This window comes from Cherax quadricarinatus, chromosome 6 (assembly GCF_038502225.1).
Source record: "Cherax quadricarinatus isolate ZL_2023a chromosome 6, ASM3850222v1, whole genome shotgun sequence".
Taxonomy (NCBI): Eukaryota; Metazoa; Arthropoda; class Malacostraca; order Decapoda; family Parastacidae; genus Cherax; species Cherax quadricarinatus.
Window position 1 is genome coordinate 30,910,399 of NC_091297.1, and position 26,749 is coordinate 30,937,147.

The 26,749-nt window shown below is 48.5% G+C and overlaps 1 protein-coding gene across 1 annotated transcript in view; it reads left to right on the forward strand.

The window, feature by feature from the left end:
- Nucleotides 1–26,749, forward strand: part of LOC128694286 (short stature homeobox protein 2-like) — a 175,350-nt gene that overhangs the window by 125,894 nt on the left and 22,707 nt on the right. Inside the window, exon 4 of the mRNA XM_070105356.1 lies at nucleotides 6,922–6,979. Coding sequence (XP_069961457.1) covers nucleotides 6,922–6,979 — 58 coding nt within the window. The remainder of the gene's footprint in view (nucleotides 1–6,921; nucleotides 6,980–26,749) is intronic.

Genomic DNA, 26,749 nt, shown 5'->3' on the forward strand with positions numbered 1-26,749 from the left:
GGGAGGAGGGAGGAATTATTTTCAGTCAGTTCACGTTATGTCAGGCTACTCAAGGATTGGTTAAGCTAGATTTCACAGACCTTTAGAAATATATATTTAAATAAAAACTGTAAAAAATGTACGGCCTAGTACGTTTAAGAACGAGGTGGCCAAAGAAACGAAACGTTCAGCTGTGAACGTTCGTCATTCGTGCTGCGAGAATGATCCGAGAAGCGGTGGTATAAAACCCGGGGGATACACTCTGGGAAATTTAGTGGCAACAACGATGGTATGAACGTCGATTTGAATTGAATTTTTGCCACCCATGTGACTAGTTTATTATATACCCAGCATCCATCCTGCCGACGTTACCTGCTAGTATTTTGTGCGAGCCATATCTCTCCTCTGGATAGTAGCAGCTAGTTTGTTGTACATCCCACAGGCATTCTGTGGACAGTAGTGACTAGCTTATCAGCTTACGATAGCAGCTATTAGCCTTTAAATTCAGGAGTAAAAAAAAAATTATACTATACACAAATGAATCAGACTCGTGAATGCAGAAAGAATTTCCAATCTGATGACGAATTTTCCTGCCATTAAGTGAGTATTGACCAGGGATCCAAGTGAATTACTGCCAACATTAGTTAAACAATATACACGCTGCAAAACAAGCTTTTATAGGGACAAAGTTTAGCTCTGTGTAGAGCTCTGTGGTAAAGCTCTACGTCCAATGAAACACTGTACCTTCAAAAAAAAAAAAAAAAAGCTTGCTCTGCAACGTTTTTCCTAAAAAATCCGTAAAATAGTGTCCCACAAGATAACACTTAGGCTACCAGGTCATCTGGAGCTCACTGGCTGGGAGCAGTCCAGGAGGCGTAAAAACTCTTTACAACGTCCACTCCGGCCTCGTTTCCTATAAACCTCATTCGGGTAACTGGATTTTAAGTTTTTTTTTTTTACCTGCGTGGATAAAGTAAAGCAGGTGGAGGTTGGTGTATGTTAGCCCAGACAGATATATGGTGACTAGACCTGGCGGTGCAGCAGGCTGAGACTGTACCATCCCCCACTTTACGGTATATGGCAGCATCCTCTGTCTGGTAGCCCCTTCTTGAGCGTTTATCTCCTGGCCTCCAAGGCCCATATCCTATCACCTAAATTTCTCCATTCCTCAGAGCCCCAGCATCGCTGCTAGTTTACAGGTTGAGAGTAACCACCCAAGGTGTAGATAAATGGTTCAGAGAACCGAAGATATGATGAACTAGACACTTATGGAACACTTGGGTATCTCTATTGTGGAAACGTTTCGCCAATCAGTGGCTTCCTCAGTCCAGTATAGGGAAGAAGGGTTGATGATCAAAAGGAGTTTAAGACTATCAGTCCCTCAGCTTGGAGTCAATGTGATCAGTCAGCCAATCTTGATCACATCGAGGGACAGATTATCTCTTGAAACTGTCTGATCTTCAACTATTCTTCTCTGTACTGGACGGAGGAAGCCACCGGTTGGCGAAACGTTTCCACAGCAAAGATACCAAAGTGTTGCACAAGTGTCTCATTCATCAAACCTATGAAGGTGCAACTTCCTCTTATAGTATCATCAGGCAGGATTGTTGGTCCTGTCTTGCTGTCCTGAGCACCAGGAAGATCACAAGCAAATGAAGCAAACTTGTGTTTTGTTCTCGGTGTGCGTTTTAATATTTCGTCTTACTGTAATGTTACCTTCATATTGATAACTGAGACACGTGCTACATTTGGGTATATTCATTGCCGATATGTCTCGCCTGATGCAAGGAACCCATCCTGCGTGATGTGGTGTGAGTGGGAGACCCATCCTGCGTGATGAGGTGTGAGTGGTAGATCCATCCTGCATGATGGGGTGTGAGTGGGAGACCCATCCTGCGTGATGTGGTGTGAGTGGGAGACCCATCCTGCGTGATGGGGTGTGAGTGGGAGACCCATCCTGCGTGATGAGGTGTGAGTGATAGACCCATCCTGCATGATGGGGTGTGAGTGGGAGACCCATCCTGCGTGATGTGGTGTGAGTGGGAGACCCATCCTGCATGATGGGGTGTGAGTGGGAGACCCATCCTGCGTGATGGGGTGTGAGTGGGAGACCCATCCTGCATGATGGGGTGTGAGTGGGAGACCCATCCTGCGTGATGGGGTGTGAGTGGGAGACCCATCCTGCATGATGGGGTGTGAGTGGGAGACCCATCCTGCATGATGGGGTGTGAGTGGGAGACCCATCCTGCGTGATGGGGTGTGAGTGGGAGACCCATCCTGCATGATGGGGTGTGAGTGGGAGACCCATCCTGCATGATGAAACAAGCAGGTTGCAACACTAGAGTTCGAAACAGTAAATGTATAAAAGGCATTCAGCATGAAGTTATAAATAAAAACAATAGATCAGGTCAGCAAACAAAGGGGGACAGCAGAGGGCAGCAAGGAACTAGCACCCTTAAGGTTTACTATACTAATAGCAGGAGTGTAAGAAATAAGATAGATGAGCTAAGATTAATTGCAAGTGCAGGAAACATAGATATTATTGCTATAACAGAGACCTGGCTCAATCTGAAAGATAGAGAGATGCCCTCTGAATGTCACATACAAGACAGGGCCCCAAATCTTGATAGGGAGTGCAGTAACCTTCTATGGGACGAAATTCGTAAGGCATCTACAAACGAAAATGTTGTGCTAATGGGAGATTTCAACTATAGACAGATTGACTGGAGCAATTTGACAGGAAATTTAGAGTCAGGTGACTTTCTTGATACGATCCAGGATTGTTTTTTAAAACAGTTTGTGACAGAGCCAACTAGGGGAAATAACCTCCTTGACTTGGTTCTTGCCAGTAGGGAAACACTAATTAATAATCTTGAGGTTAATGATGAGCTTGGGGAAAGTGATCACAAATCACTCAGTTTTAATATATCATGGAATTCCCCTAATAATGGCAATCAAGTCTCTGTCCCTGACTTCCACTTGGCTTATTTCATAGGACTGAAAAATTACTTAGGTGGGCTGAACTGGAATGACCTGACTAAGGGTCAGGTAGGTGGTGATGGTTGCCGATATGACGCTTTCCAGGGCATAGTTCTAGCTGCTCAGTCAAATTATGTTCCAAATAGGGAAATCAGATCAAACAAAAATGATCCTAAATGGATGAACAATAGATTAAAATATCTGATTGGTCAAAAGAGAGGCATATATAGGCAAATCAAAAGAGGAGAGGGGCAATTAAGAAATCGATATATTCAGTTAAAGAGAGAAATAAAAAAAGGAATTAGAAAAGCAAAAAGAGATTATGAGGTTAAAGTTGCAAGAGATTCCAAGACTAACCCAAAAGGATTCTTTCAGGTATACAGAAGTAAGATCAGGGACAAGATAGGTCCACTCAAAAGTTCCTCGGGTCAGCTCACGGACAGTGATAAGGAAATGTGTAGAAGTTTTAACACATACTTCCTCTCAGTTTTTACACAGGAGGATACCAGCGATATTCCAGAAATTATAAATTATGTGGAACAGGACGATAATAAACTGTGCACGATTAGGGTCACAAGTGACATGGTCCTTAGGCAAATAGATAAATTAAAACCTAACAAATCCCCAGGCCCTGATGAACTGTATGCAAGGGTTCTAAAGGAATGTAAAGAGGAGCTTAGCAAACCTTTGGCTAATCTTTTCAACATATCACTACAAACTGGCATGGTGTCAGATAAGTGGAAAATGGCAAATGTGATACCTATTTTCAAAGCAGGTGACAGGTCCTTAGCTTCAAACTATAGACCAATAAGCCTAACCTCCATAGTGGGAAAATTTATGGAATCAATAATTGCCGAGGCAGCTCGTAGCCACCTTGAAAAGCATAAATTAATCAACGAATCTCAGCATGGTTTTACAAAGGGGCGTTCCTGCCTTACGAATTTATTAACTTTTTTCACTAAGGTATTTGAGGAGGTAGATCATGGTAATGAATATGATATTGTGTACATGGACTTCAGTAAGGCTTTTGACAGGGTCCCACATCAGAGACTATTGAGGAAAATTAAGGCACATGGAATAGGAGGAGAAATTTTTTCCTGGATAGAGGCATGGTTGACAAATAGGCAGCAGAGAGTTTGCATAAATGGGGAGAAATCAGAGTGGGGAAGCGTCACGAGCGGTGTTCCACAGGGGTCAGTGTTGGGCCCCCTGCTGTTCACAATATACATAAACGACATAGATGAGGGCATAAAGAGCGACATCAGCAAGTTTGCCGATGACACCAAAATAGGCCGTCGAATTCATTCTGACGAGGACATTAGAGCACTCCAGGAAGATTTGAGTAGACTGATGCAGTGGTAGGAGAGGTGGCAGATGCAGTTTAATATAGACAAATGCAAAGTTCTAAATGTTGGACAGGACAATAACCATGCCATATATAAACTAAATAATGTGGATCTTAATATTACGGATTGCGAGAAAGATTTAATAGTTCTGGTTAGCAGTAATCTGAAACCAAGACAACAGTGCATAAGTGTTCGCAATAAAGCTAATAGAATCCTTGGCTTTATATCAAGAAGCATAAATAATAGGAGTCCTCAGGTTGTTCTTCAACTCTATACATCCTTGGTTAGGCCTCATTTAGATTACGCTGCACAGTTTTGGTCACCGTATTACAGAATGGATATAAATTCTCTGGAAAATGTACAAAGGAGGATGACGAAGTTGATCCCATGTATCAGAAACCTTCCCTATGAGGATAGACTAAGGGCCCTGAATCTTCACTCTCTAGAAAGACGTAGAATTAGGGGGGATATGATTGAGGTGTATAAATGGAAGACAGGAATAAATAAAGGGGATGTAAATAGTGTGCTGAAAATATCTAGCCTAGACAGGACTCGCAGCAATGGTTTTAAGTTAGAAAAATTCAGATTCAGGAAGGATATAGGAAAGTACTGGTTTGGTGGATGAGTGGAACAAACTCCCAAGTACAGTTATAGAGGCCAGAACTTTGTGTAGCTTTAAAAATAGGTTGGATAAATACATGAGTGGGTGTGGGTGGGTGTGAGTTGGACCTGATTAGCTTGTGCTACCAGGACGGTTGCCGTGTTCCTCCCTTAAGTCAAGGTGACCTGACCTGACTAGGTTGGGTGCATTGGCTTAAGCCGGTAGGAGACTTGGACCTGCCTCGCATGGGCCAGTAGGCCTGCTGCAGTGTTCCTTCGTTCTTATGTTCTTATGTTCTTATGATGGGGTGTGAGCGGGAGACCCATCCTGCATGATGGGGTGTGAGTGAGAGGCCCATCCTGTGTGATGTGGTGTAAGTGGGAGACCCATCCTGCGTGATGTGGTGTAAGTGGGAGTCCTATCCTGCGTGATGGGGTGTGAGTGGGAGACCCATCCTGCGTGATGGGGTGTGAGTGGGAGATCCATCCTGCGTGATGTGGTGTGAGTGGGAGACCCATCCTGCGTGATGGGGTGTGAGTGGGAGACCCATCCTGCGTGATGGGGTGTGAGTGGGAGACCCATCCTGCGTGATGGGGTGTGAGTGGGAGACCCATCCTGCGTGATGGGGTGTGAGTGGGAGATCCATCCTGCGTGATGTGGTGTGAGTGGGAGACCCATCCTGCGTGATGGGGTGTGAGTGGGAGACCCATGCTGCGTGATGGGGTGTGAGTGGGAGACCCATCCTGCGTGATGGGGTGTGAGTGGGAGACCCATCCTGCGTGATGGGGTGTGAGTGGGAGACCCATCCTGCGTGATGGGGTGTGAGTGGGAGACCCATCCTGCGTGATGGGGTGTGAGTGGGAGACCCATCCTGCGTGATGGGGTGTGAGTGGGAGACCCATCCTGCATGATTGCAGGATTGCAGCACATTGCGGATGTATAAATCTTTCGAAATGATAAAAATCGCCTTTCACCTACCTACCAAATGCCTACCAGTTGCCCAGTACCTACCCACCACCTGCCCACCACCTACCCAGTACCTGCCCACCACCTGCCCACTGTTACGGTTCGAATCTTAGTCTTTAGCCAGGATAGTGCTCTCCGTAATAAAATCACTTCCAAGAATAAGAAGGAACTCGCAACCTCAGAAACGTAAGGCGCCAATGAGAGGTACTCAGCATTTTCTGTTTTTTTTTTTTTTTTATTAAAAGCTTTAATACTTCTTGGATATTCGTAAATATCTACTAAGTATTACTTAGATTCTTTCAGTCAAATAAAAATTCAAAGTTGTATATATGCAATAGTACTGGTTTTATCAACCGTAAAGTAACACTTTCAATCACTTGGAATTCTACCCACGACACAGGTAGTCACGTCGTATACCGAAGATGTCTGGATATTACTGTCTACTGACTTCACCACAGAATTCCCAACTAAAGCCAGTTTAGGATTTTCTAAACTAGATTCTCTAGAGAGAACAGTACTGGAGTACTGGTAGGTCTGGTAAGACACTGTTCACCGAGTCAGCAGTGAGTGTAAACCCAACTTACACGGTAAAACCCTTCATGACGTCAATTCGTCATATGTATATATATATATATATATATATATATATATATATATATATATATATATATATATATATATATATATATATATATATATATATATATATATATATATATATATATATATATATATATATATATATATATATATATATATATATATATATATATATATATATATATATATATATATATATATATATATATATATATATATATTACAATCTAAATTTTTCGAGAAGAAAAATCTGAGAGTCATCTTTCCTTTTCGCTTCTTTTTATGCTATTGTTTATATTCTCCTTTTCCGTGTCTTCACATATTATTTTCCTGGCACTCTCGTCTTCTTTTCCCTATCCTCCTTCTGTTCCTCCTCCTCCTGTCTTCCGACAGCCATTTCCGAATTCTCCGTCTTTGCAAAGTGTTCCACTAACCTGTGTCTTCCCGCAGGTTTGGTTCCAGAACCGCAGAGCCAAGTGTCGCAAACACGAGAGCCAGATGCACAAAGGTAAGAGCTGGGGAGAGGGAGGTGACATGAGGCAGGGTAGCTAAGGTGGGACAGGGTAGCTGAGGTGAGGTAGGGTAGTTGAGGTGAGGCAGGGTAGTTGAGGTGAGGTAGGGTACCTGAGGTGAGGCACGGTAGTTGAGGTGAGGCAGGATAACTGAGGTAAGGCAGGGTACCTAAGGGTGAGGCAGGGTAGCTTAGAGAGAGGAAGGATAGCTGAGGGTGAGGCAGAATAGCTGAGGTGAGACAGGGCAGCTGAGGGTGAGGTAGGGTAGCTGAGAGTGAGGGAGGGCAGCTGAGGGTGAGGTGGGGTAGCTGAGAGTGAGGGAGGGCAGCTGAGGGTGAGGCAGGATAGCTGAGGGTGAGGCGGGATAGCTGAGAGTGAGGCAGCGTAGCTGAGGTGAGGCAGGGTAACTGAGGGTGACGCAGGGTAGCTGAGGTGAGGCAGGGTAACTGAGGGTGACGCAGGGTAGCTGAGGTGAGGCAGGGTAACTGAGGGTGACGCAGGGTAGCTAGTAAGCAAGTAAGTTTATTCAGGTATACACAAATATAGTTACATAGATTATCATACATAGCAGCATATGTGTAAAGTACCTGGGATAGCCTAAAAAATTCAGACAGAATTACTTATTTCTATTGGGGTCCTTTTACCTTATTGTTATATTATAAAGGTGATAATGTCTTATTATTATTCTATAAATGAGATAATATCTTATTATTATACTATTAAGACTATCTACTACACGAGGGTCATTAAGACTATCACCAATACGAGGGTCATTACTAGGAATAAGGTAAAATTACACGTGTGTTAGCTAAAAAAATAAAAAATCATTCCCCTCCCTTTCTGTAGCTACATTCATCAGACACCTTTTGGCACTCTTATTGAACTGGTTCATGCTATGACTGGCTTTGACATGTGCAGGCAATCTGTTCCATTCCTTTATTACTGTACAATAAAAGGTGTTTGAAGCCTGGCCACTGACTGTGGGTACTACAAAGTTGTGTTCTCTCCCCCTAGTACTATGATTGCTTTGGTTTCCAACCTTGACAAAATTGACAGCAAGATATTCTGGACACTGTGAGCAATTTTATAAACTTGATTTAGCTTCAGTTGTTTTACTCTGTCTTCAACATTCAGCATATCCAACTGTTGTAATTCATCCTGGCCTACATGTTCTCTTGGACCCAGGTCCAGGATGAATCTTACCATTTTGTTCTGGGTAATTTACAGTCAATCCTTCAGTATTTTGTCAAGGCAGAGTACCATGAAGAGCAAGCGTAGTCCATATGACATTGTATAAGGGCTAGACATAGGGTCCTGCGAGCCTCAGTAGGTAGACACTCTGCTCGTCGATAGAGGAACTTTAGTCTGGCATTCGCTTTCTTTACTACACTGTTCCCTATCAATTCTCCTGACATGCATGGGACAAAGGGGATTCCCAGATATCTTACTGAGGAAACTGAAGTGATGGGTTCCCCATTACACTGAACATTAAAATTATTTACCCTTCTCAGTTTATGTTTCGTGGCAAAGAGTATGGCTTCAGTTTTCCCGAGGTGTAATGATAGTTTGTTGTCTACTAACCATTTGCGGCAGGACTCCAGTTCCAGCTGTATCTTGTGGGTCTTTACCTGACACTAACAGAGCATTGTCATCTGCATACAGTAGGAGTTTACACTTGACACTGATAGGCATGTCGTTAACATAGCAAAACAATGGAAATATAAACACATATGCAGTATGTGATCCTTTATTGACAACGTTTCACCCACACAGTGGGCTACTACAAATTATAGGCTTCTTCCTGCGTGCACTCAGAATCTGCAGCAATGAGTTCCTTGAGGAAGAATGCACTATAATTGAACAAGTACTTTCTAAACTCCACTATCCTCGTCACTTCATCAGAGACTGCAGACGGCGGGCATTAAACATCTTCAACACACCCAGAGAAGACACTGCCGAGAAGAGATACATAGCCCTCCCCACCAACTCCATTGCCAAACATGTTTCCAACATCTTTTCCAATACATCATTCCAAGTATCCACCTCCACAACCACGACCATCAAGGACATCACCAGTAGTAGACAGGACAAGCCTCCATCCTCTGCAGGGGTATACATAATCCCTTGTAATGACTGCAACAAATTATATGTGGGCGAAACATCAAGAGACCTCCAAACACGTATTTCAGAACACCAATATGCAAGCAGGACTGACGATACAAGGAATGCCTGTGTACAACATCGCAATTCACACAACCATTTAATTAACTACAGCAACTCAAGACTTATCGCCACAGAAGACAACACTCAATACCGAAGAATCCTGGAATCATCGCTTATCTCTATAACCAACAATTTCAACCAGAACAACGGCTTCTATAACATAGCTGAACCACTCGCCAAGAAACTTCTTCATCGCTATCCCACATAAGAACATAGAACACTGCAGAAGGTCTACTCACAACTTGTCCAATACCCCTGCCAAGCTACCCAAGACTCTATAACTCCACCCGGTAGATCATCAGATGCAGCATTCTCCACCTGACCTCAACATTTTGAACATGACTATAAATACTCCCGTACCTTCCACCCCAGGTAGATCTGTGTGTGACTTGAAAAAACCTACTGTGTGGGTGAAACGTTGTCAATAAAGGATCACATTATACTGCATATGTGTTTATATTTCCACTGTGTCGGTATTTGATACCATTTATTTCCATAGCAAAACAATAATAAGGGACCCAGAATACTACCTTGGGGAACTCCACATGCTATCGGCAGGGGTTCTGATTCCGTTTTGTTGATTTTGGCAATTTGTCTCCTGTTGATAAGGTAGGACTTAAACCAGTCTAAAGAACCTATACCGTTTCTTACATAATATATTGTGGTTGACAGTATTGAAGGCCTTTTGCAGGTATAGGGTTACCATACCTATGAGGTTCCCTATCGACATTTCAGTTCTCATGTAATCCATCAGATTAATTAGGAAGGTGTCGGTTGAGTAAGGTTTTCTAACGCCTGATAGCTATGGAGAATGTTGTTGTTATTAAGGTACTTAAATACCTGACAGTACACCGCCCTCTCTAGAATTTTGGATATTACACTGAGTTTACTAACAGGCCTATAGTTGAAAGTTAAGACACATGTGCAACATCTGGATATCTTTATTGTAGACGTTTCGCCATCCAGTGGCTTTATCAATACAGATTCTAGGACATAATAGGAAGACAGTAGAACTATATACAAAAGATGAGGTAATCAGTCCCTCGGCCTTGGAGTTAGTGTTCACAGCATCGTGGTGGAGGAGAATCTCCTCCACCACGATGCTGTGAACACTAACTCCAAGGCCGAGGGACTGATTACCTCATCTTTTGTATATAGTTCTACTGTCTTCCTATTATGTCCTAGAATCTGTATTGATAAAGCCACTGGATGGCGAAACGTCTACAATAAAGATATCCAGATGTTGCACATGTGTCTTAACTTTCATATTGTCGGTATTTTATACCTTTCTTACACAGGCCTATAGTTGCTTACATCAGACCTACTATTTTTCTTAAAGATAGGAGTAGCTCTGGCCTCCTTAAACCCCTCCGGTACGGTATTAGTGGTGAAGGACAAATTTATTATGTGAGCAATAGGGATTGACAGTTCAGAAGCACCATCTTTTAGGAACTTAGATGGGATGTTATCAGGGCCGGAGCTCTTAGTGGGGTTAAACCTGCTTAGTTCTTTTTGAATAAAGTCATGAGATACACTTACTAGTTGACAACTGTTTGGGGTTACCCCTTTTTTGGTATAGTATGTTTGATGCAGCTGGTAGTTTACTTAGTAGTGTTGATCCGGCTGATGTGTAGTAGAAATTAAAACAATTTGCCACTGTAGTTGTTTCGTGGCATACCTGTTATCGATAGTGAGTACTATATTAGATTTATCTACTGGTTTATGGCTATACCCCAACTGTTTTAGTTGTTGTCAGAGCTTTCTGGGGTTATACTCTTCAATTTTTGAGCAATAGTGCTTTGCCTTTGCTCCTTTTATAAGTCTCTGCACTCTGTTCCTCACCTTCTGGAATTCATTTAGTGGTGCAATGTCCTGTCTGTTTGCTTTAAATCTTTATAGCAGCTGGTCTCTGAATTTCATATTATCTAATATCTCAGTAGTCATCCAGGGTTCAGTTCTTCGTTTAATCCTAACCTCTTTAACTGTTGCAATGTTATCAAGGATGGTAGTGAACATTGTTTTGAATTTTTCCCAGGCATCGTTTACCTCCGTGCAACTTGTTATCTCTGTCCAGTCACAATTGTGTAGCCTATTTACCAGTGTTTCTTTACTGTAGATTCTAGTTGACCTCATTTTTATTGTCCTGTGTAGGCCTATCCTATCCCTAGTGATTTTCCTGGTGCAGTAAATGATGAAATGATCACTAAGACCTGTGGTAATGACGCCTGACTGACTAATGTTCTCAGCGCGGTTACAGAGTATGTGGTCAATTAGGGTGGCTGAGAACTGTGTGATCCGGGTTGGTGTATTAATTAGTTGAGTGTAACTATTTAAACCTAGAATTTGCTTATATCTTTCGCTTAGCCCGTTATTTTGCTGCTGAAAACAGATATTGCAGTCACCCAGTATTATTGTCTCGCAATTGTTAGCAAGTTCGGACAAGACTCTGGAAAAATCTTCTAAGAACTGATCATGGGTGGGAGGGCGGTAACTAGTTCCTGCTAAGATGGGTTTGGCCTTGGGAAGCAGCACTTCAAACCATAGAATCTGAGGGTGAGGCAGGGTAGCTGAGGGTGAGGCAGCGTAGTTGAGGGTGACGCAGGGTAAATGAGGGTGAGGCAGGGTAGCTGAGTGTGAGGCAGCGTAGTTGAGAGTGACGCAGGGTAACTGAGGGTGAGGCAGGGTAGCTGAGGGTGAGGCAGCGTAGTTGAGGGTGACGCAGGGTAACTGATGGTGAGGCAGGGTAGCTGAGGGTGAGGCAGCGTAGTTGAGGGTGACGCAGGGTAACTGAGGGTGAGGCAGGGTAGCTGAGGATGAGGCAGGGTAGCTGAGGGTGAGGCAGCGTAGTTGAGGGTGACGCAGGGTAACTGAGGGGGAGGCAGGGTAGCTGAGGATGAGGCAGGGTAGCTGAGGGTGAGGCAGAGTAACTGAGGGTGAGGCAGGGTAGCTGAGGGTGAGGCAGCGTAGTTGAGGGTGACGCAGGGTAACTGAGAGTGAGGCAGGGTAGCTGAGGGTGAGGCAGCGTAGTTGAGGGTGACGCAGGGTAACTGAGGGTGAGGCAGGGTAGCTGGGGGTGAGGCAGGGTAGCTGAGGGTGACGCAGGGTAACTGAGGGTGAGGCAGGGTAGCTGAGGGTGAGGCAGCGTAGTTGAGGGTGACGAAGGGTAACTGAGGGTGAGGCAGGGTAGCTGAGGGTGAGGCAGGGTAGCTGAGGGCGAGGCAGGGTAACTGAGGGTGAAGCAGGGTAGCTGAGGGTGGGGCAGCGTAGTTGAGGGTGACGCAGGGTAACTGAGGATGAGGCAGGGTAGCTGAGGGTTAGGCAGGGTAGCTGAGGGTGACGCAGGGTAGCTGAGGGTGAGGCAGGGTAGCTGAGGGTGAGGCAGCGTAGTTGAGGGTGACGCAGGGTAACTGAGGGTGAGGCAGGGTAGCTGAGGGTGAGGCAGGTTAGTTGAGGGTGAGGCAGGGTAACTGAGGGTGAGGCAGGGTAGCTGAGGGTGAGGCAGCGTAGTTGAGGGTGACGCAGGGTAACTGAGGGTGAGGCAGGGTAGCTGAGGGTGAGGCAGCGTAGTTGAGGGTGACGCAGGGTAACTGAGGGTGAGGCAGGGTAGCTGAGGGTGAGGCAGGGTAGCTGAGGGTGAGGCAGGGTGACTGAGGGTGAGGCGGGGTAGCTGAGGGTGAGGCAGCGTAGTTGAGGGTGACGCAGGGTAACTGAGGGTCAGGCAGGGTAGCTGAGGGTGAGGCAGGGTAGCTGAGGGTGAGGCAGAGTAGCTGAGGGTCAGGCAGGGTAGCTGAGGGTGAGGCAGGGTAGCTCAGGGTGAGGCAGGGTAGCTGAGGGTGAGGCAGGGTAGCTCAGGGTGAGGCAGGGTAGCTCAAGGGAAGGCAGGGTAGCTCAGGGTGAGGCAGGGTAGCTCAGGGTGAGGCAGGGTAGCTCAAGGGGAGGCAGGGTAGCCGAGGGTGAGGCAGGGTAGCTGAGGGTGAGGCAGGGTAGCTGAGGGTGAGGCAGGGTAGCCGAGGGTGAGGCAGGGTAGCTGAGGGTGAGGCAGGGTAGCTGAGGGTGAGGCAGGGTAGTTGAGGGTGAGGCAGGGTAGCTGAGGGTGAGGCAGGGTAGCTGAGGGTGATGCAGGGTAGCTGAGGGTGAGGCAGGGTAGCTGAGGGTGAGGTAGGGTAGCTGAGGGTGAGGCAGGGTAACTGAGGGTGAGGCAGGGTAGCTGAGGGTGAGGCAGGGTAGCTGAGGGTGAGGCAGGGTAGCTGAGGGTGAGGCAGGGTAGCTGAGGGTGAGGCAGGGTAGCTGAGGGTGAGGCAGGGTAGCTGAGGGTGAGGTAGGGTAGCTGAGGGTGAGGCAGGGTAGCTGAGGGTGAGGCAGGGTAGCTGAGGGTGAGGCAGGGTAGCTGAGGGTGAAGCAGGGTAGGTGAGGGTGAGGCAGGGTAGCTGAGGGTGAGGCAGGGTAGCTGAGGGTGAGGCAGGGTAGCTGAGGGTGAGGCAGTTTAGCTGAGGGTGAGGCAGGGTAGCTGAGGGTGAGGCAGGGTAGCTGAGGGTGAGGCAGGGTAGCTGAGGGTGAGGCAGGGTAGCTGAGGGTGAGGCAGGGTAGCTGAGGGTGAGGCAGGGTAGCTGAGGGTGAGGTAGGGTAGCTGAGGGTGAGGCAGGGTAGCTGAGGGTGAGGCAGGGTAGCTGAGGGTGAGGCAGGGTAGCTGAGGGTGAAGCAGGGTAGCTGAGGGTGAGGCAGGGTAGCTGAGGGTGAGGCAGGGTAGCTGAGGGTGAGGCAGGGTAGCTGAGGGTGAGGCAGTTTAGCTGAGGGTGAGGCAGGGTAGCTGAGGGTGAGGCAGGGTAGCTGAGGGTGAGGCAGGGTAGCTGAGGGTTAGGCAGGGTAGCTGAGGGTGACGCAGGGTAGCTGAGGGTGAGGCAGGGTAGCTGAGGGTGAGGCAGCGTAGTTGAGGGTGACGCAGGGTAACTGAGGGTGAGGCAGGGTAGCTGAGGGTGAGGCAGGTTAGTTGAGGGTGAGGCAGGGTAACTGAGGGTGAGGCAGGGTAGCTGAGGGTGAGGCAGCGTAGTTGAGGGTGACGCAGGGTAACTGAGGGTGAGGCAGGGTAGCTGAGGGTGAGGCAGCGTAGTTGAGGGTGACGCAGGGTAACTGAGGGTGAGGCAGGGTAGCTGAGGGTGAGGCAGGGTAGCTGAGGGTGAGGCAGGGTGACTGAGGGTGAGGCGGGGTAGCTGAGGGTGAGGCAGCGTAGTTGAGGGTGACGCAGGGTAACTGAGGGTCAGGCAGGGTAGCTGAGGGTGAGGCAGGGTAGCTGAGGGTGAGGCAGAGTAGCTGAGGGTCAGGCAGGGTAGCTGAGGGTGAGGCAGGGTAGCTCAGGGTGAGGCAGGGTAGCTGAGGGTGAGGCAGGGTAGCTCAGGGTGAGGCAGGGTAGCTCAAGGGAAGGCAGGGTAGCTCAGGGTGAGGCAGGGTAGCTCAGGGTGAGGCAGGGTAGCTCAAGGGGAGGCAGGGTAGCCGAGGGTGAGGCAGGGTAGCTGAGGGTGAGGCAGGGTAGCTGAGGGTGAGGCAGGGTAGCCGAGGGTGAGGCAGGGTAGCTGAGGGTGAGGCAGGGTAGCTGAGGGTGAGGCAGGGTAGTTGAGGGTGAGGCAGGGTAGCTGAGGGTGAGGCAGGGTAGCTGAGGGTGATGCAGGGTAGCTGAGGGTGAGGCAGGGTAGCTGAGGGTGAGGTAGGGTAGCTGAGGGTGAGGCAGGGTAACTGAGGGTGAGGCAGGGTAGCTGAGGGTGAGGCAGTTTAGCTGAGGGTGAGGCAGGGTAGCTGAGGGTGAGGCAGGGTAGCTGAGGGTGAGGCAGGGTAGCTGAGGGTGAGGCAGGGTAGCTGAGGGCGAGGCAGGGTAGCTGAGGGTGAGGCAGGGTAGCTGAGGGTGAGGTAGGGTAGCTGAGGGTGAGGCAGGGTAGCTGAGGGTGTGGCAGTGTAGCTGAGGGTGAGGCAGGGTAGCTTAGGGTGAAGCAGGGTAGGTGAGGGTGAGGCAGGGTAGCTGAGGGTGAGGCAGGGTAGCTGAGGGTGAGGCAGGGTAGCTGAGGGTGAGGCAGTTTAGCTGAGGGTGAGGCAGGGTAGCTGAGGGTGAGGCAGGGTAGCTGAGGGTGAGGCAGGGTAGCTGAGGGTGAGGCAGGGTAGCTGAGGGTGAGGCAGGGTAGCTGAGGGTGAGGCAGGGTAGCTGAGGGTGAGGTAGGGTAGCTGAGGGTGAGGCAGGGTAGCTGAGGGTGAGGCAGGGTAGCTGAGGGTGAGGCAGGGTAGCTGAGGGTGAAGCAGGGTAGCTGAGGGTGAGGCAGGGTAGCTGAGGGTGAGGCAGGGTAGCTGAGGGTGAGGCAGGGTAGCTGAGGGTGAGGCAGTTTAGCTGAGGGTGAGGCAGGGTAGCTGAGGGTGAGGCAGGGTAGCTGAGGGTGAGGCAGTTTAGCTGAGGGTGAGGCAGGGTAGCTGAGGGTGAGGCAGGGTAGCTGAGGGTGAGGCAGGGTAGCTGAGGGTGAGGCAGGGTAGCTGAGGGTGAGGCTGGGTAGCTGAGGGTGAGGTAGGGTAGCTGAGGGTGAGGCAGGGTTGCTGAGGGTGAGGCAGGGTAGCTGAGGGTGAGGCAGAGTAGCTGAGGGTGAGGCAGGGTAGCTGAGGGTGAGGCAGGGTAGCTGAGGGTGAGGTAGGGTAGCTGAGGGTGAGGCAGGGTAGCTGAGGGTGAGGCAGGGTAGCTGAGGGTGAGGCAGGGTAGCTGAGGGTGAGGTAGGGTAGCTGAGGGTGAGGCAGGGTAGCTGAGTGTGAGGCAGGGTAGCTGAGGGTGAGGCAGGGTAGCTGAGGGTGAGGCAGGGTAGCTGAGGGTGAGGCAGGGTAGCTGAGGATGAGGCAGGGTAGCTGAGGGTGAAGCAGGGTAGCTGAGAGTGAGGCAGGGTAGCTGAGGGTGAGGCAGGGTAGCTGAGGGTGAGGCAGGGTAGCTGAGGGTGAGGCAGGGTATCTGAGGGTGAGGCAGGGTAGCTGAGGGTGAGGCAGGGTAGCTGAGGGTGAGGTAGGGTAGCTGAGGGTGAGGCAGGGTAGCTGAGGGTGAGGCAGGGTAGCTGAGGGTGAGGCAGGTTAGCTGAGGGTGAGGCAGGGTAGCTGAGGGTGAGGCACGGTACCTGAGGGTGAGGCAGGGTAGCTGAGGGTGAGGCAGGGTAGCTGAGGGTGAGGCAGGGTAGCTGAGGGTGAGGCAGGGTAGCTGAGGGTGAGGCAGGGTAGCTGAGGGTGAGGCAGGGTAGCTGAGGGTGAGGTAGGGTAGCTGAGGGTGAGGTAGGGTAGCTGAGGGTGAGGCAGGGTAGCTGAGGGTGAGGCAGGGTAGCTGAGGGTGAGGCAGGGTAGCTGAGGGTGAGGCAGGGTAGCTGAGGGTGAGGCAGGGTAGCTGAGGGTGAGGCAGGGTAGCTGAGGGTGAGGCAGGGTAGCTGAGGGTGAGGCAGGGTAGCTGAGGGTGAGGCAGGGTAGCTGAGGGTGAGGCAGGGTAGCTGAGGGTGAGGCAGGGTAGCTGAGGGTGAGGTAGGGTAGCTGAGGGTGAGGCAGGGTAGCTGAGGGTGAGGCAGGGTAGCTGAGGGTGAGGTAGGGTAGCTGAGGGTGAGGTAGGGTAGCTGAGGGTGAGGCAGGGTAGCTGAGGGTGAGGCAGGGTAGCTGAGGGTGAGGCAGGGTTGCTGAGGGTGAGGCAGGGTAGCTGAGGGTGAGGCATGGTAGCTGAGGGTGAGGCAGGGTAGCTGAGGGTGAGGCAGGGTAGCTGAGGGTGAGGCAGGGTAGCTGAGGGTGAGGCAGGGTAGCTGAGGGTGAGGCAGGGTAGCTGAGGGTGAGGCAGGGTAGCTGAGGGTGAGGCAGGGTAGCTGAGGGTGAGGCAGGGTAGCTGAGGGTGAGGTAGGGTAGCTGAGGGTGAGGCAGGGTAGCTGAGGGTGAGGCAGGGTAGCTGAGGGTGAGGCAGGGTAGCTGAGGGTGAGGCAGGGTAGCTGAGGGTGAGGCAGGGTAGCTGAGGGTGAGGCAGGGTAGCTGAGGGTGAGGCAGGGTAGCTGAGGGTGAGGCAGGGTAGCTGAGGGTGAGGCAGGGTAGCTGAGGGTGAGGCAGGGTAGCTGAGGGTGAGGTAGGGTAGCTGAGGGTGAGGTAGGGTAGCTGAGGGTGAGGCAGGGTAGCTGAGGGTGAGGCAGGGTATCTGAGGGTGAGGCAGGGTAGCTGAGGGTGAGGCAGAGTAGCTGAGGGTGAGGCAGGGTAGCTGAGTGTGAGGCAGGGTAGCTGAGGGTGAGGCAGGGTAGCTGAGGGTGAGGCAGGGTAGCTGAGGGTGAGGCAGGGTAGCTGAGGGTGAGGCAGGGTAGCTGAGGGTGAGGCAGGGTAGCTGAGGGTGAGGCAGGGTAGCTGAGGGTGAGGCAGGGTAGCTGAGGGTGAGGCAGGGTAGCTGAGGGTGAGGCAGGGTAGCTGAGGGTGAGGCAGGGTAGCTGAGGGTGAGGCAGGGTAGCTGAGGGTGAGGCAGGGTAGCTGAGGGTGAGGCAGGGTAGCTGAGGGTGAGGCAGGGTAGCTGAGGGTGAGGCAGGGTAGCTGAGGGTGAGGCAGGGTAGCTGAGGGTGAGGCAGGGTAGCTGAGGGTGAGGCAGGGTAGCTGAGGGTGAGGCAGGGTAGCTGAGGGTGAGGCAGGGTAGCTGAGGGTGAGGCAGGGTAGCTGAGGGTGAGGCAGGGTAGCTGAGGGTGAGGCAGGGTAGCTGAGGGTGAGGCAGGGTAGCTGAGGGTGAGGCAGGGTAGCTGAGGGTGAGGCAGGGTAGCTGAGGGTGAGGCAGGGTAGCTGAGGGTAGCACCGAAGTGAAAAGCCTCGTTGTAATGCTACTTTTTTTTTTGTCTCTGGTAAAAATGTCTACACATTGGTAAGCGCGCATGAGCGCACTTTTACGACTTTTTTTAATAATGCGTTTACGGAATTATTGTTTTCTTGCGTACGTTGTGTATTTACGTATGTTTTGTGCTTGTGTTTGTTGCGCATTTTTGCGTCTAAGTATGTCCTTTGCGCATCTGTGTTTGTTTATGTTTGTGTGTATTCTGCGTTTATTACCTATTTGTCATTACCTATTTGGATCTTATTTTGAACCTTCCTCTGCCTCCCTCACTTCAGTGCTCACCTTATTCCGCTTCTACATGTCTAAGACGTGTTTACTGATGTCTTTGAAATACCCATAAGTGTGTAGTTGACAATCATGATCCATCGTTCTCGTTACAATCTTAATTTATCCTGTCTAAATCCCAGAGTATTTTGTATATAACGATCATATCCCCTCTCGTTTTAACCAAAGTAGACGAGGCTCCTCTCTGTGTCTCTTGCTAATACATTCCAGTTAACCTGTGCAACTGCTCTATACAGCCTCACTTTGTGTTTTACTCTGTGTGAGTTTCACAGTGGAGCTGCAGACTCAAGGATGAGTCGCTAGTGTGAGGTAGTGTGTGTTGAGGGTTATGAAGGTCGCTGGTGTTTGCTACCACAGTATGTGCTAGTCGCCGTCTTTCTTTGTATGGACACTTCAAGGGAAGCACGTGCATGTACGCACGCACACATACATACACACACACACATACACACACATACACACACACACACACACACACACCTACACACACAACAGGCCTAGTGTCTAATCGACATGTGCCTAGGACAAAATGGTAACTAACTAACACACAACAACAACAACAACAACAGGCCTAGTGTCTAATCGACATGTGCCTAGGACAAAATGGTAACTAACACACAACAACAACAACAACAGGCCTAGTGTCTAATCGACATGTGCCTAGGACAAAATGGTAACTAACTAACACACACATACACACAAACACATACATACACACACACACACACACACACGCACACACTTCGACACAGTTCCTCACAAGAGGTTACTGAAAAAGCTAGAAGATCAGGCACACATAACAGGAAAGGCACTGCAATGGATCAGAGAATACCTGACAGGGAGGCAACAACGAGTCATGGTACGTGACGAGGTGTCAGAGTGGGCGCTTGTGACAAGCGGGGTTCCACAGGGGTCAGTCCTAGGACCTGTGCTGTTCTTGGTATATGTGAACGACATAACGGAAGGGATAGACTCAGAAGTGTCCTTGTTTGCAGATGATGTGAAGTTAATGAGAGGAATCAAATCGGATGAGGATCAGGCAGGACTACAAAGAGACCTGGACAGGCTACAAGCCTGGTCCAGAAACTGGCTCCTTGAGTTTAACCCTGCCAAATGCAAAGTCATGAAGATTGGGGAAGGGCAAAGAAGACCGCAGACACAATATAGTTTAGATGGCCAAAGACTGCAAACCTCACTCAAGGAAAAAGATCTGGGGGTGAGTATAACACCGAGCATATCTCCTGAGGCGCACATAAATCAGATAACTGCTGCAGCATACGGGCGCCTGGCAAACCTACGGATAGCGTTCCGATACCTCAATAAGGAGTCGTTCAAGACACTGTATAAAATTTACGTCAGGCCCATACTGGAGTATGCAGCACCAGTTTGGAATCCACACCTAGTCAAGCACGTCAAGAAATTAGAGAAAGTGCAAAGGTTTGCAACAAGACTAGTCCCAGAGCTACGGGGATTGTCGTACGAAGAAAGGTTGAGGGAAATCGGCCTGACGACACTGGAGGCCAGGAGGGTCAGGGGAGACATGATAACGACATATAAAATACTGCGCAGAATAGACACGGTGGACAAAGACAGGATGTTCCAGAGATGGGACACATACACAAGAGGTCACAATTGGAAGTTGAAGACTCAGATGAATCAAAGGGATGTTAGGAAGTATTTCTTCAGTCATAGAGTAGTCAAGTCGTGGAATAGTCTAGAAAGTGAAGTAGTGGAGGCGGGAACCATACATAGTTTTAAGGCGAGGTATGATAAAGCTCATGGAGCAGGGAGAGAGAGGACCTAGTAGCAATCAGTGAAGAGGCGGGGCCAGGAGCTATGAATCGACCCCTGCAACCACAAATAGGTGAGTACAAATAGGTGAGTACACACACACAAACACACACACACACACACACACACACATGGGTGACTTTAACCACAAGGAGATCGATTGGGAGAACTTGGACCCACATGGGGGCCAAGATACATGGAGGGCTAAGATGATGGAGGTGGTACTGGAAAACTTCATGTGCCAACACGTAAGGGACACTACAAGAGAGAGAGGAGAGGATGAACCAGCAAGGCTGGACTTAGTATTCACCTTGAGTAGTGCACATATCGAGGACATCACATACGAAAGACCCCTTGGGGCCAGTGACCATGTGGTTTTAAGCTTCGAATACACAGTAGAGCTACAAGTGGAGGGAGAAGCAGGAAGGCCAGGACGAATGAAGCCAAACTACAAGAAAGGGGACTACACAGGAATGAGGAACTTCCTGAACGGGGTTCAGTGGGACAGAGAACTGGCATTGAAGCCAGTTAATGAGATGATGGAATATGTAGCAACAAAATGCAAGGAGGCTGAGGAGAGGTTTGTACCCGAGGGTAACAGAAATAATGAAAAAACCAGGATGAGCCCATGGTTTACCCAAAGGTGCAGGAAGGCAAAAACCAAGTGTGCTAGGGAATGGAAGAAATATAGAAGGCAAAGGACCCAGGAGAATAAGGAGAGCAGTCGTAGAGCCAGAAACGAATATGCACAGATAAGAAGGGAGGCCCAAAGACAATATGAAAACGACATAGCAGCGAAAGCCAAATCTGACCCGAAACTGTTGTACAGCCACATCAGGAGGAAAACAACAGTCAAGGACCAGGTAATCAGGCTAAGGAAGGAAGGAGGAGAGACAACAAGAAATGACCGTGAAGTATGTGAGGAACTCAACAAGAGATTCAAAGAAGTGTTCACAGAGGAGACAGAAGGGGCTCCAGAAAGACGGAGAGGTGGGGCACACCACTATGTGCTGGACACAGTGCACACAACCGAGGAAGAAGTGAAGAGGCTTCTGAGTGAGCTAGATACCTCAAAGGCAATGGGGCCAGATAACATCTCCCCATGGGTATTGGGAGAGGGAGCTGAGGCGCTATGTGTACCCCTAACAACAATATTCAATACATCTATCGAAACAGGGAGATTGCCTGAGGCATGGAAGACAGCAAATGTAGTCCCAATCTTTAAAAAAGGAGACAGACATGAAGCATTAAACTACAGACCAGTGTCACTGACATGTATAGAATGCAAAATCATGGAGAAGATTATCAGGAGAAGAGTGGTGGAACACCTAGAAAGGAACGATCTCATCAACAGCAGCCAACATGGTTTCAGGGACGGGAAATCCTGTGTCACAAACCTACTGGAGTTCTATGACACGGTGACAGCAGTAAGACAAGAGAGAGAGGGGTGGGTGGATTGCATTTTCTTGGACTGCAAGAAGGCGTTTGACACAGTTCCACACAAGAGATTGGTGCAAAAACTGGAGGACCAAGCAGGGATAACAGGGAAGGCACTACAATGGATCAGGGAATACTTGTCAGGAAGACAGCAGCGAGTCATGGTACGTGGCGAGGTGTCAGAGTGGGCACCTGTGACCAGCGGGGTCCCACAGGGGTCAGTCCTAGGACCAGTGCTGTTTCTGGTATTTGTGAACGACTTGACGGAAGGAATAGACTCTGAGGTGTCCCTGTTTGCAGATGACGTGAAGTTGATGAGAAGAATTCACTCGATCGAAGACCAGGCAGAACTACAAAGGGATCTGGACAGGCTGCAGACCTGGTCCAGCAATTGGCTCCTGGAGTTCAATCCCACCAAGTGCAAAGTCATGAAGATTGGGGAAGGGCAAAGAAGACCGCAGACGGAGTACAGTCTAGGGGGCCAGAGACTACAAACCTCACTCAAGGAAAAAGATCTTGGGGTGAGTATAACACCAGGCACATCTCCTGAAGCGCACATCAATCAAATAACTGCTGCAGCATATGGGCGCCTAGCAAACCTCAGAACAGCATTCCGACATCTTAATAAGGAATCATTCAGGACCCTGTACACCGTGTACGTTAGGCCCATATTGGAGTATGCAGCACCAGTTTGGAACCCACACCTAGCCAAGCACGTAAAGAAGCTAGAGAAAATGCAAAGGTTTGCAACAAGACTAGTCCCAGAGCTAAGAGGTATGTCCTACGAGGAGAGGTTAAGGGAAATCAACCTGACGACACTGGAGGACAGGAGAGATAGGGGGGACATGATAACGACATACAAATTACTGAGAGGAATTGACAAGGTGGACAAAGACAGGATGTTCCAGAGATTGGACAGAGTTACAAGGGGACACAGTTGGAAGCTGAAGACACAGATGAATCACAGGTATGTTAGGAAGTATTTCTTCAGCCACAGAGTAGTCAGTAAGTGGAATAGTTTGGGAAGCGATGTAGTGGAGGCAGGATCCATACATAGCTTTAAGCAGAGGTATGATAAAGCTCACGGCTCAGGGAGAGTGACCTAGTAGCGATCAGTGAAGAGGCGGGGCCAGGAGCTCGGACTCGACCCCCGCAACCTCAACTAGGTGAGTACAACTAGGTGAGTACACACACACACACACAGACACACACACACACACACACACACACACACACACACACACACACACAGATGAAGACACAGGGATGTTAGGTAGTATTTCTTCAGCCACAGAGTAGTCAGTAAGTGGAATAGTTTGGGAAGCGATGTAGTGGAGGCAGGATCCATACATAGCTTTAAGCAGAGGTATGATAAAGCTCACGGTTCAGGGAGAGTGCCCGTCAAGGAAGGTTCCTTGATGTTGGTGAGGGGCTCTTGATTTAGGGAATTGGATCTGTGCTCCAGTTTCCCAAATTAAGCCTGAATGCCTTCCACATCCCCCCCCCCAGGCGCTGTATAATCCTCTGGGTTTAGCGCTTCCCCCTTGATTATAATAATAATAATCAGGGAGAGTGACCTAGTAGCGACCAGTGAAGAGGCGGGGCCAGGAGCTTGGACTCGACCCCTGCAACCTCAACTAGTTGAGTACAACTAGGTGAGTACACACATACACACACACACACACACACACACACACACACACACACACACACACACACACACACACACACACATACATATATACATACATACATACATACATACACACACACACACACACACACACACACACACACACACACACACACACACACACACACACACACACACACACACACACACACACACACACACACACACACACACACACACACACACACACACACACACACACACACACACACACAAAAGCCTGTGAGAAAGATCTGGCGGAGATGAGCTCAAACAAAGACGCTGCTGAAACAAGAAGAAGACGAAGAAGAAGAAGAAGAAGAAGAAGAAGAAGAAGAAGAAGAAGAAAGCCAGGGATGGAAAAGGATGATTTCTTAGTGCGTTTTGACATGGCCATAAAAATTGAATTAAGAGAATGAGGGAGGAAAGTTAGCGAGGAAGCACACCGGAGGGAGATGGTAAACTGTTCACATACTCTGATTTGTCGCTGCTTGATCCAATTATATGTCTCACTCCCCTAATTTTACGATTTGAAAACTTTGTAAATCAACTGACAGGCCCAGAACGCTATTATGGACCGAACGAAGAGTTTTAATTTTATTGTTATTGCCGGGGATTGGATTTCTCTGCCCCTGCTGATGCCTGTGATTTATTTACCGGAGTTGGGGATCCGTTCGCGTGTCGAGCGAAATTTTCGTTCCAGTTATGACTTTGTTTCATCCATTTTCGCTTCATTTCCTAAGTTAACAGTGAAAAAGTGCGAGTGGGTAATGGTTAATGTATTAATGTAAACTCACTTATCGTCAGGGAATGTAAAGATTGAGATCTTTTTAGGAAAATAAACAGTTAATGCGCAGTAATATGAATCTAAGACAATTTTTGCTTTTATCTGCGAGACAATTACGCGTTTTTTCTGGCCTGCGCCAGCATCAAAAGTTTTTAATGGCTCATTATATTCCTTTCTCGTTTATTGCGAGTCTCTCTCTGGCCGTCTCTCATCTTAAATATGAACCCTATTTAATTCACATGATTCACAATTAGTCGTGTTGACAAGGGAAACTTTTGTCATTACCAGAAGCTAACACTGTGAGATATTTCCATAATGCTTCTTATTATCGCTGGGTAATCACTCGCTTTGCTGCCTCTGCCTCATTTTTGCCTTCGCATTAGCAGCAATTATCTCGGCGTGTTGTGGAAGAGTGAAGTGCTCACTGTTCAGCTGGTATTGTGCTCCTGGGGGTGGAGGATTGTTTGGGGTAGTGGTGGTGTTTGTGGGGTGGGGTAGAGGTGGTGCTGGTGATTGTGAGGTGGGTAAGAGGTGGTGGTGGTGATAGTGAGGTGGGGTAGAGGTGGTGGTGGTGATAGTGAGGTGGGTAAGAAAGGGTGGTGGTGGTAGTGATAGTGAGGTGGGTAAGACGTACTGGTGGTGATAGTGAGGTGGGGTAGAGGTGATGGCGATAGTCTGCCACCACTAGCACCGCTTTCGTTCCTGCCACCACCAGCACCGCTTTCGTTCCTGCCACCACCACCACCACCGCTGTCGTTCCTGTCACCACCACCACCGCCGTCGTTCCTGCCACCACCACCATCATTACACCCTTATCACTACTACTACAATCACCGCAATAACAACAATCAACTAACCGTCCAACCAACCGTCGCCGGATCCCGTCTTCCACCACCATTATTACCATCACCAATATTACCACCAGCATCACCATCATACATCCTCCCTTATTCGTCACGGGCTCGTGTTTGGTTACGTGTTAGACCTAAGTAAGGTCTGCTCTGGGGATCAGTAAGTCCTCCTTCATCAGTCAGGTTCGTAACTACAAGCTCCATAAATTTTTCTCTCTGCATAGGTTATGTACTCAGAGATACACAACGCTCTTGTCACCGTCACACAAAATTTACACACTGTTAAACATTATTCCTGTTATTTACACGATGTTAAACATTATTCCTGTCATTTACACGATGTTAAACATTATTCCTGTCATTTACACGATGTTAAACATTATTCCTGTCATTTACACGCTGTTAAACATTATTCTTGTCACATTGATGAAACAAAGAACTAAAAGAAAGCAGTGAGAATACATACTGACTCAGTGTTTCGTGGGATAATGGGAGTCACATTGTACATGAACTCTTTATTGGACGTGACACCGACCTTTGCCAACATTTCTGGTATGACTCCGATCTCCATGTGACTTTGAAATCATTGTGATGAATGGTTTGAAAAACCGACAAGTTTAAGATTGAGACACTTATGCAGCATATGGGAATCTTTATTCAATCTTTGTTCAACCTTTGGACGAAGACCTACTTCGACTAGTGGATGGTTCCACTATGACCCCGCCTCCGCCTGCTTCACCTCACCTCACTACAGCATATAAGCCACGTCTACGGCCCTATGCTGTACATTCTACAAGATTGATGGACTGAACACATCGACTCCAGGCTGAGGGACTGATTACCTCATACTCCTCCTCTCCTTACGCCTTTCTCTTTGTACTGGACTGATGAAGCCACTGTGTGGCGAAACGTTTCCTGAATAAAGATTCCCATATGCTGCATAAGTGTCTCAATTTGAAATCATTGTTGTAGCACGGCCGTGCGCACTGCCCACAGATTTATAACTCCACAATCATCATTATAAAACAAACATTATCACTCATGTTAAATATCCTATTGCGTCTATAAACAGCCGCTATTCCTCAAGTACTAAAAATAATGTTAAAATCCTTAATAGTCTGTACAGGTGGTAGTAAAGCAATTAAAAAAGACTAAGATATGAACATGTTAAAACCCTGGCTGGGCACATTCCTCTGTTCATCCCAAGTGGCTCCTGAGACACCATACAGAATTTCTTCAAACTCTGGATTTTGTCTCGTTGAGCGGCAGTGAATGTGTAGGGGAAGTTGCACGGGGCTCACCAACCATGGGTTGGCCGCACCTTCTCTTGGGTTGATACCACCGACGTCACACACACACACACTGTCAGAATACTTAAAAAGAGTGTTGAAAAGTAATATTGGTAATCTTGTGGAATCAAAATATTTACTCAACCTAAAGATGCCTCTGCCTCTGCCTCTGGCAACTGCTACACTATGAAGACAAGGTTTAGGATGCGAAACCCTTTGACAAATTGTGTTAATGGTGTAGTAGCTCATAAAATGCATGCAAATGGAATAATCGGAAAAAACGGCAGATAATTGACGGGTAAAACCGACCCAACCTGGAAGGAATGGTCCCAAATCTGCACACAGAAATCACTCCCTAAGAAACTAAAAGACTGGGCAGGCGATGCAAAATACCCCCAATAAAAAGTAGGGGCGCCACTGGTACACTAAGGGAAAACACCATAAGTGTCCGGGGCCCAAGACTGTTCAACAGCCTCCCATCAAGTATTAGGGGAATTGCCAATAAGCCCCTGGCTGCCTTCAAGAGAGAGCTGGACAGATACCTAAAGTCAGTGCCGGATCAGCCGGGCTGTGGCTCGTACGTTGGACTGCGTGC